The sequence below is a fragment of the Aspergillus thermomutatus genome, assembly GCF_002237265.1.
Source record: "Aspergillus thermomutatus strain HMR AF 39 chromosome Unknown NODE_1, whole genome shotgun sequence".
NCBI lineage: Eukaryota > Fungi > Ascomycota > Eurotiomycetes > Eurotiales > Aspergillaceae > Aspergillus > Aspergillus thermomutatus.
The window spans coordinates 34,086-47,736 of NW_020798048.1; the positions used below are offsets into that span (position 1 = coordinate 34,086).

Consider the following 13,651-nt stretch of genomic DNA (forward strand, 5'->3'; position numbering starts at 1 on the left):
CTCTCAGAAAAGGACTCAATCCGAGTCTGTAGCACAACATGTCAGCTGCAGAACCAGTCAAAGGGCGAGGGAACCTACATCCCGTCCCGGGTAACGATTCTGTAAGTGCCTGTTTTCTGGTTAGCTCAAAATTGAGCCAAGTTTGTCTCATAAGTATATACTCGTACCGCTTGGCTGATAGTTCCCATTATCTCCGACAAATTTCCCGTTCGCGTCAACTTCTAGACTGCCGAAGATATCCTCGGGCCTGCCAGCTTGTTAGTGGCTCAAATTGGACAACTCGGGGAAAATGATCGCTACCATGCAATACGACCAAACTCCGGGGGTCTCCTGCTATCGGAAACGTGTATCCATCCACCTCTACCAGCAGAGCCGACACCACCCTGGCCACTGGCTCCTCCACTAGAATCCTTGCTTTCTCGCCGTCTTCTGCCACCCTGCCCCGTCATCAGGACTCCTCCCGAGCCTAGATTAGCCCCAGAGGTGGAAACCATAACTTGGGCTTGAGAGATAGCGTCCGGATCTTTGTGGCCGTACTCAGAAATAACCTCTTGTAGAATCTTCAGGAAGTCGGGATTTTCCCTGAAAGAGTCCGTCGAAGGAGGTAACTTGGACGTGACGCCAATGGCTGTTTTGGGATTGACAGGCTCTGAAGGTAAGAGCGACAAGGTATGACTTCCACTCTGGGGTTTATTCGAGAAAACATACTGTAATTGTGAGTTCGAGAAATGGCAGACATTCTGGCTGCCGAACTTACGATATGAGAATTGCCTTCTAGGGTAGACACTGAGCGGATCTGGCACCGTTTCGCTAATCTGAGCGGTTGTCGCGCAAAGGACCTGGATAAGATCATCTTGAAGATATATTGCTGAAGATCGAGAAGCTGTCGATCGTTCTGCGCAGATTTCAATTGTACCTCTCAAGACGGAGCTTCAATTGCTGCTTGCCTATGACGCTGTTGAGACAAACAAGACAAAATCATGTGACCCCGCGTACGACAATTTATTGTTGCTGGCTTTGTAGCACTTGCGATGGTGTTCCCGTGCCTTTGCTCTCCCATTGACGATTTCGCTAATGACTTCTTTCCATTCTTAATTTGGTTAATTGGAAATGCTCCTTTCAAAAAACTTTTCCGTAGGATGCCGCTGATTTGGTGACCTGACGTTTCACCCGTGGTGTACTGTGCATCCCTTTTGTAGCGAGGGAAGTAAGCATCGCAGCCTTAGTTTGGTTGTTGATTGTATCTCTACTTTGCATGATACCCCAATCGTTTTAAAGCGGTCATTTCGATCGGCTGCTACTTGACTCCTTCTCATGTGATTTTCTGATCAAATAACGGACCACTATGGCGACCCCATCTTCCAAACAAAATCCGGGAGCAACTCCAACCCACTTGACTTCTTCTCCTCGACCTGCTGGCTCGCATATGGCAAGACCCATAGCTCATAAGTCACCTTCAACAAGGACACCCTCAGCATCGGGTCATGGCCATGGTCATCAGCCAAGTGTATCCTCTCACCAATATGCTACTCCTCTTGCCGCAACAACAGGCATCGAGGATACTGTCCCCTTCAGTTCGCCATCTGCTTTGCTAGCGCTGGGTGGCTACGGTGGGATTAGCCCATCTCCTGCCGGTCATGATGCTCTAGTTGTTCCGGGTATGAATGAGCATGATATCCAGGCGCTGGGAATGCAAGGGATCAAACTTGGATCCGCTCGAGATAATGACGAAGAGCGGAAAAGACACATTGAAGATGTTGTCCAGCTATTACGGACTCGCATATCCGGCAGGGCAGTCTGCAGAGAGGGAATTGAGCGTCTAGCTCAACTTGAAGGATTTGAATCTATCTGGCAGGAGGACAATCTCAACATTGCCGGGAACTTTGTTGACCTTGAGATTGAATTCCACCGCGGCCAGAACGTTGTGAAAGACGTCAGCCTTAGCTATGCAACACCGGACGCTACAGATGGCGAACGACGGGAAGAAGCTACTGCTGTACTGAAGCGTGATCTTGTGCAAAACCCGGAAGATGGAGAACGAGGCTCATGGAAATCTCCGACTGGATTTCACGGAAACCTGCAGTGGCTGTCGAAACATGACAGACTCAGTCAAGAGGTCAATTGCTTTGAGGCAATTGAAGGCCTCTACCAAAGTTTGAAGCGGGTATGGGACGAAGAGCAGAAGCTTCCTGAATTCTCCAGTGTTTACGAACATCTATGTGCTGGATCCATTGGCCGACCAAGCCTCCACAAGGCGAGTCGACTCGGACTGAGCTTAGACTATTGGATCCATCAAGCGCGGGTTTTAGACGCGAAGACGAATTCACCTCCTGACGCCATGGACATTGATCAACCAGCTAATAGATCGCTTGATCAAGACTCAGAGCCACAAAATGGAAAATGGTGTGTGATGATCGAATGCGAAGAGGGCTATCCGTCACTTCGCGTGTCGAAAGAATGGCTGGGCTCTGATGTTCTCACAGTGGTCAACAATGCTGCAAATGGCTCTTCCTCGAATGAGACTGCAGCTTCAGATATTACAGTTGTCAACTGGGCTGACCCGCCTCCTACCCTGAGCTCTGGTGGCTCAGACGCAATGGCACTTGATTCGAACATGCTGGGCTCCTCTGCACCAAACCGCCGTTTTGTCGCTCGAATGGAGCCACCTCTTGATGTTCCGATCTTGGCAGCTTCAGACATTTACAGGTATCTAGGCATTCAGCTTCCACACGAATTCCGAATTGTCCCCTATGACGGTCTGCTAGTTCCTGGATGGTCACCTCTGTCAGCAACGGGTGCAGTAGGTCTCGTCGCTGAGGATGTGTCTCAGCCCGGCCGCAAAAGGCGCAGAGCGTCTGTCCAAGGCTTCGACCAAGAAGGAAATCCTTGCACGAAGCATCACAGCTACACTTTTCAGGCGTTTGAGTCGGTTGCAGGGCGGACGATGCGCGACATCCCCTTCTCGCATCCGCGGCAACTTGCGGACGTTTTCCCAGTAAGTACAAGTTTTGCTCGCGCCGTACTAATCTGCTAACATTTGTGCACTTTCTAGATTTTGCGTCAGTATGCATTGCTTGCGAATCTGATCCACAAAGTATTTAGTTCGCCGCAAAAGGACGATGGATCAAAGAAGGACGCCGAATCAGCCACAGAGAGGACTCCTAGGCAACAGAATGCTTCGAAAGCGATAATGCCGACAAAGAAAAATAAAGTGATCTTTCTGAGTAACAAAGACCCGAATGAGCAGAAGCTCGACTTCTTGTTGAATGGAATTAACAAATCAAATGCTGCCGCTACAGGCTCAGGGGAAGACATTGCAATGTCACCATCAATGAGTCTGCATGATAATTCTGCACATCTGGAAGAGGTCAAGGTAGATGTGACCTTACGGACACAACTTGGACAATCGCCAGTCATAATGTTACTTTTCACCGTGGAAGATCCTCGACTGGCAAGTTCCCCTTCAGACACTGTCTTGAGCAAAGTCTCTATCAGTTTGGAGATTGGGCTTAACGGCCGCATTTCAGTTGTGGACATGACTGGACTGCTGGATGATGAAACGGCAGCGGACAGTGAAAAAGGTGAACAAAACAATGAGTCATACAAGCTGCAACAGAAGATAGCCAGCGTGCTGGAAATCTCCCAAGACATTGGGATATTGGTAGAATGGACCGCGCGGTGGGTACGGCAGCAAAAGGGACGTGGGTGAGGCCAGTGACGAATGGCGGATTGGGCGGAGGTCTTGAGTGGAGAGCAGTGTCTAACCAGCCTGTCGGTTGGTTTACCGTCGAATGCAGTGCCTTGACTTCCACGTTGCAATATACTACCGTGAGCCGGGCGATTGGGCTACATGCATAGCACTAGCCTTGTAGGGACGACAGGTGCTGCCTGACTGCTCCCGAGGGTACCAAAGATCAACTCAGCGTCTACTCAACGGCCATCTCCTACCTTAGTCGGTTCGAATTAGGAGGTTCACGAGTCACGCGTGAAGCTGAGATCATGGGGTTTGGGCCAACAAAAACGTCTCCATGTAGCTCACGGAAGAAGTACAGAAGGCACGCAGTGGCATGTGACCTTTATATGGGACTGGCAATTGCGAGGGGGAAGATAGCACGTATAGGTTGTACTCAAATGAACTGATGGCTACAATTGTCCTTTTCATGGGAGGAAGTCTTCATCAACAGCATCAAAAGGAGATCTAAGGAAATCTTTATCAACAACGCAACCCAATCTAGCATGCCTAACCTCATCTTGTCTTGTATGTACAGTTGCCTACCGGTAAAAGTTATCCATACCTCTTTGAAGTGAGACAATATGGTAGCTGAACGGACACTAAGCGTATCTACTACTACGTACCTCAACAGCCAATATGCGGGATTAACAAAATTTGATATATCAGTATCATGCAAGGGGCTACATACAAGCATCATTTCCATTATGTATCAGAAGAATGCCTTGAAGACGTCTCCATGAGTTGACATGCGAAATGCTTGAGTTTTATTTTTGGCGCGTGCTAAGTAAGGGTATGGAATGTTTGATCAGCTGCGCGAATTACTGTCCTTGACTACTGCCTGCAGTGCCCGCTACATTGATACACCGAAGATTGCCCTGAGATTTGAGTGGGATGAATCCGAACCCGACATTTGGAAGTGGTCACCGGGACGGTAGAACACATTACAGAATTACATGATGTTAAGGTAGTGACCTCGAGTCGAGCGTTCTACCTTTCTTGGATGCGAACTTCGATATTGGGTGGAGTACTCCGTGCTGGGCCTTGTGAAGGATGATCTGCGGCCAGGGCAGAGGCGCAGAGTCAGGTACCTAGGTAGTAAAATCATGAAAATGGTGCCTGAGGTACGCGATACCTGAGCTGTATTGAATTACTATCACAATGGCTGGGATCCAGTCAGCGCAGTTTGTCATGGCCCAACAAAATCATCCAATCAGCGTCTTGCGATAAGCAATCTCTCTGAGCGCGGAAATGACTGGCCAACTCAAGCAGCGAACGCGTTTGGCGACGACAATAACGATAATTGCGGCTTTTCTTTTCCCCTTCGTTTAGATACTGGTAGATACCTAGGTTTTGTTTCAAAGTTTCAGGTTCCGAGATGCTCAGATGCTGGATTGGAGATTATTTATTATCCGCTGCCTATTGGACGATACAATGAGCGATTATCTGTCGCAAGTGTGTGACTTCAAGCGTGATAGCAGTTGGCGTTCAGAGTACTCCGTAGTCGGTGAGGGATATTTTTTCCTATTACCCGCATCTTGTTTTTTGGACTTTTTATCTTTTTGATGGGACATTTGGTTTCGACTTTCGACTTTCTAACTCCGTAAATTACCTCATTTCGAGGTGTGCGAATTGGAACGGACCGAAGTTACCGAGGCGACCGACGCAGTCTTCTTTTTGTCCTCGGTCATGAAGTTCCATCAACGGGGTATATTCCTGTTTGGACTTTTGGATTCACATAGATTGTCAGCAGTCGGCATCAGAAGTCAAAGTCAACTTCATAGGTATTATTGCATATGATCAAGGGAGAAACCGGACACAGATGATGCATTCGACTTGTGGAGGATGGATGACGCTAAGCTGCAGCCGGCTAGAAGGATGTTTGCGGACCGCCACACTCATGTTCTATTTATTACTGCACTAGCCGCAACACTGCGCTATTGATAGAGAACGATGGCTGTGTTTCATGGATATTACCACAACATGAACTGGAGAATGTCTCCGATTCTCATAGAGATCAGAAGCTTCCAGGCTCATGAGGGAATAGTAGTTACTAGTTACCTTCTGTAGTATGCAAACCACACTGCAAAGTTTCTCCAACATCTAGACAAAATGTAAATCGGCCGCAGGGCTGAAGCTACAGCCACTCGTCCGCCGCTGATTCCTGAATCTCCCGATTCTACCTAGATAGTCGTTGGCCCTCTTTTCATCCGACTCGAGACAGGCCGGGAAGACTAAGGATTCACATCACACAGATCGGACACTAGCAAGGGTCGCCACCCAAAAGTCTGGAGAAGATGCTTTCTCCAGAATCATCCTGACGTTGTTACTCTTCACCACCTATCTATCCAGCTTCCAGTATCCCATCGCTCGCCAATTTCGAGGCGGTGCAAAACGCACAGTTCCTCCAAGCCCTAGTATTATACTTAGTAACACCAGTCCGGTTTCGGCGGCCCTCTGGCTGTTCAAGGATCGTTTGCCACGCCCCACATTTCGCACTCCTCTCTGGGTCGTGTATGTAATAGTTTTACCGGTTAAAGTGTACCTAAAATGTAAATTTTCCCGCCTGAGGGAATGGTTGGGCTGCAGATATGTCTGGAATTGGGTATTGATTCCTACACCTTTGACTCTGTAGAGAAAATCTGAACGGGGATGATCTTAGTAGCTTCTGATTCGACGGCTAACTAGAGTGGGATATCAGGATGTCCTTCCTGACTGTCTGAGTCTGACATGGAATAATGTGGCAGACGCGCTATGATCCACCCACGCGACATGGCGGGGTTTTTGAGGGGCAGTCATTGATAAGGAATTTCACTAGTATCCATGCAATATCCATGTAGCTGATAAGTTGCAGGTACGCGATTATACACTTTGTCATTTACACTGCAATTATTTAATATTGACCTGGTAGTATTTGAAAATCACTATAGAAGTTCTAAAAAGAAGCACATGACTTGTCTGATTCTACCTTGGCTCTAATATCTTGGATCAATTGTGTGCGCAATTCCTCGGAATCATGTCCGTGATTCCATCTTCTGGAGAGATAAGGAGCGATTAGGGGGTTAGGGCAGATACATGCTTCAACTACGCCGTACCTAACTAGTTAGATAGACTGTGAATGTCTTCTTAAGGTCTGATGCATCTCCTAGGCTATCATACCAAACCTGCCAATAGGATTCGGGTCTATTGCATTAGGCGCATGCATCATTTGTACTCATTGGGCCCTGCAATTGATATGCATCAGCCCCTGTCACTGTTTGATAATACTTTTTAGCAACATAATCAAGCTGCTATCTTTACAACTGCAGTGTCATACAGAGGCATCAGACAATCTCATTGATATTGCTTTTGAGGCAGAGTCAGCCGACCCATCATTGCGCAGCCAGTACAAAGTATATCCATGAGAATCGCAGCAGATCAGTAGCAGTCGTTGCTTTGGCGTGGGGTGGAGCGTCCGGGGAAGTTCCAATCGCCTCGGCGGCTGCAATCAATGTTGATCGCATTGAGGGTAAATTACATGGTTTCATCGAAGGAATTCTAGTCCTTACTCTGTATATATCTGCCTATCAGAAATTAAGCGTTTCGCCTTACCTGGCACATGCCTGTTCTGCCCGCGCAACGGGAGGAAGGGGGAGTCATTTTTGGACCATCTGATTTCCTAAACGGGATGGATGATGGATTGCAGTACGCATCCATACATGAAGGGCATTATTGGATTTTGAGATCATTCATTGAGTGGAGAAGATCTATTTCTTAATGTTGCAATATCCTTTCTACAGTAGAGATCATTCAGATCTGTTATAGCAGATCTGAGGTTGAGTCAGTCATGATGATGATGATAATGATGATGAGGGATATATGGTTGGTATGGTACGGATGCTGTGATAAATCCTTGTAATGAATTCCGCCCATACTTTACCTATGCCTGATTCCTGTTGTGCACCAGAATAATGAATGACGGCGGCTATCCAGCAATATGATATAGAACATTAGAAAGAAAATGTCCTCAGAACCTATCCTAAATCAACAATTCTACTCTGGACAGAGTACTCCGTAGAGGCTAGATGGTTCGATCATGCAGGCAGGCTGTAACCTACTGAACAAAGTCCAGGTGTGGATATTGATGCTGACTGGTGGGAATTGGTATTACGGGAAGGCGCCCAGCAACCGACATGTAAGGTAATTTTCAACCTTTTTCCCTCTCTATTTTTTAGTTTTATGGGTTTCCCAGCGGATTTTTCTGGGTTCCTTTCCTCTTTTCCGTAAAATAACAGAATTTTTGCCTCCCGGCGCCCCAAAGAAATTCGGTTGCCCTCAAGTCGTCGTCCTTCTTGCCTTAAATTTAAAGGATATCCTCGCCCCCCCACTCACCTTTCTACTGTGACTCCCATACATCCATTTCGCCTCATCTCCATCCTTTATCCTCCTCCTCTCTATTTAACATTTAACCCACTTTCTCTCCCTTATCTGCTCTTCAGTGTATCGTCGCTTTCGTCCATCTCTGGATTATCGTCGTCGTCAGTCTCTCTGTCTACTGGAATCGACTTCATTTTGAGTAATTGAAGTCTTTGCGTGCTCTGTCTCTGCGAGCCTGAAATCTTCGTCAAGAAAAGAAATCTCTCTATCTTCACATCACATCACATATTCTGCCAATCATGGTAAGTCTTTCAGTCAATCCGAACGCAAATGTTTGAAGTGATTTCGTGGAAGACTCTGGTTCTGACTCATACCCTCTTGCTACTAGGCTGAAACATCGACCGTCATCTCCAACACGGAGAATGTGCGTTTTCTCTTTATTGATTTTACAATATTTCCTTCGGCCGCCTCTGCGGTTTAGAGGAAACAGTCATACTGACTTTTTGTGCGCTGGCAACAGCTCATGAAGTACATGAACCTCGACCAGCGGGGCCATGTCCAGGCTGAGTACGTCTGGGTTGATGCTGTCGGCAACTGCCGCTGCAAGACCAAGGTATGCAATCATTTTTTCTTTTCTGAAACAACGTTTCAATCCTATGTGCTACGTGAAATGCGTGGAATGCGATTGTGGAACATGCATCCAATATGAATGGGTGTACGATCTTGGCCACAAGATAAAACCTGGATAAATGGATTGGCAAAGAAATGAGGCGTGCTGTTATCTTGACTCGCATCCCCTCCTCCGATAAGCCCTGCGCACGGTGACTCGAACCTGCAAGCCATGATTTCATATCTGCGCCCTCCCGTGACACGTGACAGGCGATACAATGTAGCACGATCTTGAGATCCAGATTGCTAATTCGAACTTTCGTCCGTCTAGACTCTCTCCAAGCCTGTTACATCTGTCGATGAGCTCCCTGAATGGAACTTTGACGGTTCTTCCACCGGCCAGGCCCCCGGTGACAACTCTGATGTCTACCTTCGCCCTGTTGCTATCTTCCCTGACCCGTTCCGCCGTGGCGATAACATCCTCGTTCTCTGCGAGACCTGGGATTCGGATGGAACCCCCAACAAGTTCAACTACCGTCATGAGGCCAACCGCCTGATGGAAATCCACGCCAAGGAAGAGTTCTGGTTCGGTCTGGAACAGGAATACACCCTCCTCGGCACTGACGGCTGGCCTTACGGATGGCCCAAGGGCGGGTTCCCCGGTGCTCAGGGTCCTTACTACTGCGGTGTCGGAACTGGCAAGGTCTACTGCCGTGACATTGTTGAGGCTCACTACCGTGCCTGCTTGTACGCCGGTATCAAGATCTCTGGTATCAACGCTGAGGTCATGCCCTCCCAGTGGGAGTACCAGGTCGGTCCCTGCCAGGGTATTGAGAGTACGTCATAATCCACTCCACTATCAATGCATAAGCCAGTACTGACCAAACGGTACAGTGGGTGACCACCTCTGGATGTCCCGCTTCCTGCTCCACCGCGTCGCTGAAGAGTTCGGCGTCAAGATTTCTTTCGAGCCCAAGCCCATCAAGGGTGACTGGAACGGAGCTGGTCTCCACACCAACGTCTCTACCGCCTCCACTCGTGCTGACGGTGGTATGAAGGCCATCGAGGCTTACATGCAGAAGCTGGAAGCCCGTCACAACGAGCACATTGCCGTCTACGGTGAGGGCAATGAAGAGCGTCTGACTGGCCGTCACGAGACCGGCAGCATCGACAAGTTCAGCTATGGTGTCGCCGACCGTGGTGGCAGCATTCGTATCCCCCGCCAGGTTGCCAAGGACGGCAAGGGTTACTTCGAGGACCGCCGTCCCGCCAGTAACGCCGATCCCTACCAGATCACCGGTATTATTGTCGAGACTGTGAGTTTACACCTTCACGTACCTTGCCAAGGTGAGCCTTGCTAACTACTCCATAGCTCTGCGGTGGCATCTAGATGTCTCCGATATCAAAACAAAATGTGCAAACATTTCATTAGCGCTCGTATACCCTCTGGCGTCAGCTGGGTGTAGAACTACAAGAGCGGCCTGGCAGCGTGTGGAGCAAACATAGATTTTTCTTTTCTCGTTTTTCCCCATCCTTAATATCGGTATTTCAGGTTGTCACTCTTACTCTCGAGATGCCAGAGCCTGCGCCTTTGCGTTCATTACCCACTGCTGCTGTTGCATTTTTAATCAGATTTCTTTCTCTTCCCATGTGGGTTATGTGTCACGTACAGCATAGAGGACTTCTTTCCGAGGTGAAATGGAGAGCCATCATTTGAATCAAGGATCCTATAAAAGGGATGCCTTTGTGTATTAGCATAGTGAATCTCAATGTCACTCATTGACGCTGTCTCGCCATCGCAGTAGGTGAATCTCCCTTGTATCGTTCTCAACATACATGTGCTGTCAAAATCCAAACAAAGAGCGAGCAACATCTATCCACTAGACTACTGATTAAATATTCATGTACAGGCATGGTATCATAGAATCAAGATCTAAAGAAGCAAGTAGCTATCTTCATTTTTGTAAAGGCCAATCAATCATGAGCAATATATCAGGTAACCACTTGTCTAAGACTCCGTGCCCTTTCTGAAGATCCGGAGAAGACCCGAAGGCCCCAAGCCCTGCAAACCACGCTGCTGAGCCTCACGCCGAGCGGCACCATCGACAATCTTCCCCAGCTCACCAGCGTCGGGACCATCCGGTCCCGGTCCCGGTCCCGGTCCGCGTGCGCGCCGCCTCCGCTCCGCCAGCCAGAGGCCCGTCTGCATGATCGCCGAGGCAAGGATACTGGCGCACAGGATGCCGACCATGACGAGGTTGGATTTGCGATACTTGGCGCGGCCGGGGGCGGCGCTGTCGGAGGGCCAGCCGGTGTAGAGGGCGTAGGTGGTCAGGATGCTGCCGAGGTTTCCCCAGCCGGAGACGACGGCGGCGGCGGCGGCGACGCCGACCTCGCCGTGGCGGGGCTGGAAGACCTCTGTGGTCCAGGACATGGTGATGGGGACGGTGGGGCCGAGGCCGAAGCCGACGATGAGGAGGCCGCCGTAGCGGGGCCAGGGGTTGGAGGGGGAGCCGGCGTAGGTGGTGAGGAGGAGGCCGAGGATCTGGAGGCAGACGGGGAGGGAGAAGAAGAGGGCGCGGTGTTTGTGGAAGCGGTCGGAGAAGGGGGTTACGAGGAGGATGCCGAGGAGGTCCATCTGGTGCATGATGCTGTTAGATATTGGGGGTGCATGTGGGAGAGAGTAAACAAGGAGGGGGGACTGACAAGCCAGATTGGGGCTGTGAGGAGACTGAGATCGATCCCGTTCAGGGACGGGTTGATCCCCTTGATGATGACCGTGGCGTAGTTCTGGACCCCGATGCCCACGCCTACGACGCCAAAGTACATGACCAGCAGCGGCCACAGGCGCCAATCCAGGAACACGCGGAGGAGGTCGCGGAGGGACCACTGCGGGCGGTGGTAGACGCGCCTCAGGTCGTGGTAGTGGATCTCTGCGTCCCGGCCGGTGAGGGCGGGCGGGCTGCGCGGCAGCCACCGGAGATACTTGCGACGGGGGGGCTGCACCCCGGGAGCCATGGGTCGGTCGGGAAGCCACCAGAGGAGGACGATGCCGACGGCGATGGTGATGACGCCGTAGACGAGGAACATCCATTGGAAGCCCACGAGGCCCCGCTCGCCGTCCATCTCCTGGAAACCTGCCGAGACCAGGCCCACGACAGCGGCGGAGATCTGGGCGGCCGTGAAGTATTGGCCGATGCGTTTGCCCGTCCGCGAGGGAGGGTAGAAGAGGGTGAGGTAGTAAGTCATTCCCGGCCACATGCCGGCAATGACGATGCCGAGCAGAAGACGGAGGAGACTGTGCGGTCAGATATGGCGCTATACGATTAGAGGAGCAGGAAGAAAACATACTATAAGCTCCACGCTGCTTTCATGGCCGCCATGCAACTGCCAATGATGCCCACGCTGATCACGATCCGACTCATCCAGACATGCGGGCTGAGTCTGGTCATCACCAGATTCGACGGCAAGTCAAAGACCACATAGCAGACGTAGAACAAGGCGAGACCGGTCGAGATCTGATGGTGCGTCAGGTGCAGCACGGACCCGAGGTCGTGGCCTACGTCCATGTTCATCGTCTGTGCCAAACCGACATTGGATCGGATGGCGGAGCAGAGAAAGTACAGTACCCAGAACGCAGGGATGATCCGATAGTCTAATTTTCTGGATGATTGTGAGCTGCTTTCTTTCCGTAGCATCCCAGGACACGAGAGACCCACCTATAGATGCGCTCAATCTCAGCGACGCTGGGCTCATTGCCAGACTCGACGTCATTCTGAGTGTCGGGTGATGATGCCCGGACATTCTCGGTGTCTTGATGCTTCCCCACATCTTGGGAATGGATTTCTTGTTCTGAGGAGGACATGTTGAGGAGCGGATGGAACGAGTGGCCGAATATCGATTATGATTAGAGTTGCATTGATGGTGCAGAAATACCCAGAGCGAGTAAAGAATCCTAAAAGGTAATGAACCAAGGAAAAAGAACAAGAAGACCAGTCGAGTCGCAACCACAGGAAATCATGCAGAACCTTCAATGCATGGAAGAGATCTGCAAGCCCCGCACGGCCAGACAGGTCGGCGTGTCAAAATATTAGTACTTTGGTAATTAATTCGACTGCCTCAGAATGAGTGAAAACAGTCTTTCCACGCTGGCTTGTTGAAGATGGTCCTGATGATCATCGATTAGCATGTGCACTGTCCAGATAGACATGTAAAGTCTCATTCCTCCGGAATAGGAAATGAGGGGAGGGGAGAATCAGGAGGGGAGGCACTGAAAGGTTTCTCTTTTCTCCAGCGTATATTATATGAATAAAACTGCACAGGCTGACTTGCAAGGGCACATTGCTTCAATTATTAACGTACCTGCTTGATGAGCCAGGGAACTGATATTATTCTGTATACACCGTAGTAAGTAGTACCTCGTCAGAACAAGCTGGCAAGTCAAGGCAACTGACAGCTAAGCCAATACAATCCCAACAATTAAGGCCAAAAAAAAGAAAGAAAAAAACCATAAAAGATGAAAGACAAGAAACGAAGCCGAGGATATCTGAATACTCCCCAGTCTGAACTCCGAACATTAATCTGATCGTGGAGTGGAGTTTGCAATCCGACGATCGGACCAACTTTTTTTTCTCTACGCTTAAAGCCGGAGCGGAAATTCCTCCCGCCCAACTTTGTTTGGACGACTGGTGGTCTGTATAGCTTCATCTTCCATGGTATCTTGAGAGAAAAACTCAATTCAACAGTTCATGTCCCAGGATCGACAGCCGGCTGATCCCAACGCCAACTTCCCAACACTCTCTGCAGCAGACCCCAAACCTTGAATGACTCACAGTACTGCCGATGTCGGTCAAAGCCACTTCTACCCATCCTGTCTCTAATTATTGGGGCTTCGGCGTGCAAATGGTATGGACTGAATCGTTTCTTAGGACTTCGCTCGAATCCAGGCCATGCAAG

At 49.7% G+C, this 13,651-nt stretch overlaps 4 protein-coding genes across 4 annotated transcripts; 2 read left to right on the forward strand and 2 right to left on the reverse strand.

The window, feature by feature from the left end:
* Positions 1-74: 74 nt before the first annotated feature.
* CDV56_104481 (uncharacterized protein) lies at positions 75-853 on the reverse strand (the record flags this gene model as incomplete). Its single annotated transcript, XM_026758100.1, has 4 exons — positions 75-109; positions 168-247; positions 301-707; positions 758-853. 4 exons carry the CDS (start codon positions 851-853, stop codon positions 75-77), a joined length of 618 nt encoding a protein of 205 aa, XP_026618999.1.
* A 492-nt stretch (positions 854-1,345) lies between these two features.
* On the forward strand, positions 1,346-3,709 carry CDV56_104600 (RNA polymerase II mediator complex middle subunit MED1; the record flags this gene model as incomplete). The annotated part of the gene is made up of 2 exons (XM_026758219.1): positions 1,346-2,995; positions 3,053-3,709. 2 exons carry the CDS (start codon positions 1,346-1,348, stop codon positions 3,707-3,709), a joined length of 2,307 nt encoding a protein of 768 aa, XP_026619000.1.
* A 4,676-nt stretch (positions 3,710-8,385) lies between these two features.
* On the forward strand, positions 8,386-10,085 carry glnA (glutamate--ammonia ligase; the record flags this gene model as incomplete). The annotated part of the gene is made up of 6 exons (XM_026758789.1): positions 8,386-8,388; positions 8,475-8,510; positions 8,607-8,699; positions 9,027-9,531; positions 9,590-10,011; positions 10,068-10,085. 6 exons carry the CDS (start codon positions 8,386-8,388, stop codon positions 10,083-10,085), a joined length of 1,077 nt encoding a protein of 358 aa, XP_026619001.1.
* Positions 10,086-10,703: 618 nt separating this feature from the next.
* Positions 10,704-12,560, reverse strand: CDV56_105358 (putative MFS transporter; the record flags this gene model as incomplete). Its single annotated transcript, XM_026758977.1, has 4 exons — positions 10,704-11,333; positions 11,402-11,993; positions 12,047-12,358; positions 12,415-12,560. 4 exons carry the CDS (start codon positions 12,558-12,560, stop codon positions 10,704-10,706), a joined length of 1,680 nt encoding a protein of 559 aa, XP_026619002.1.
* Between the last annotated feature and the right edge of the window lie 1,091 nt (positions 12,561-13,651).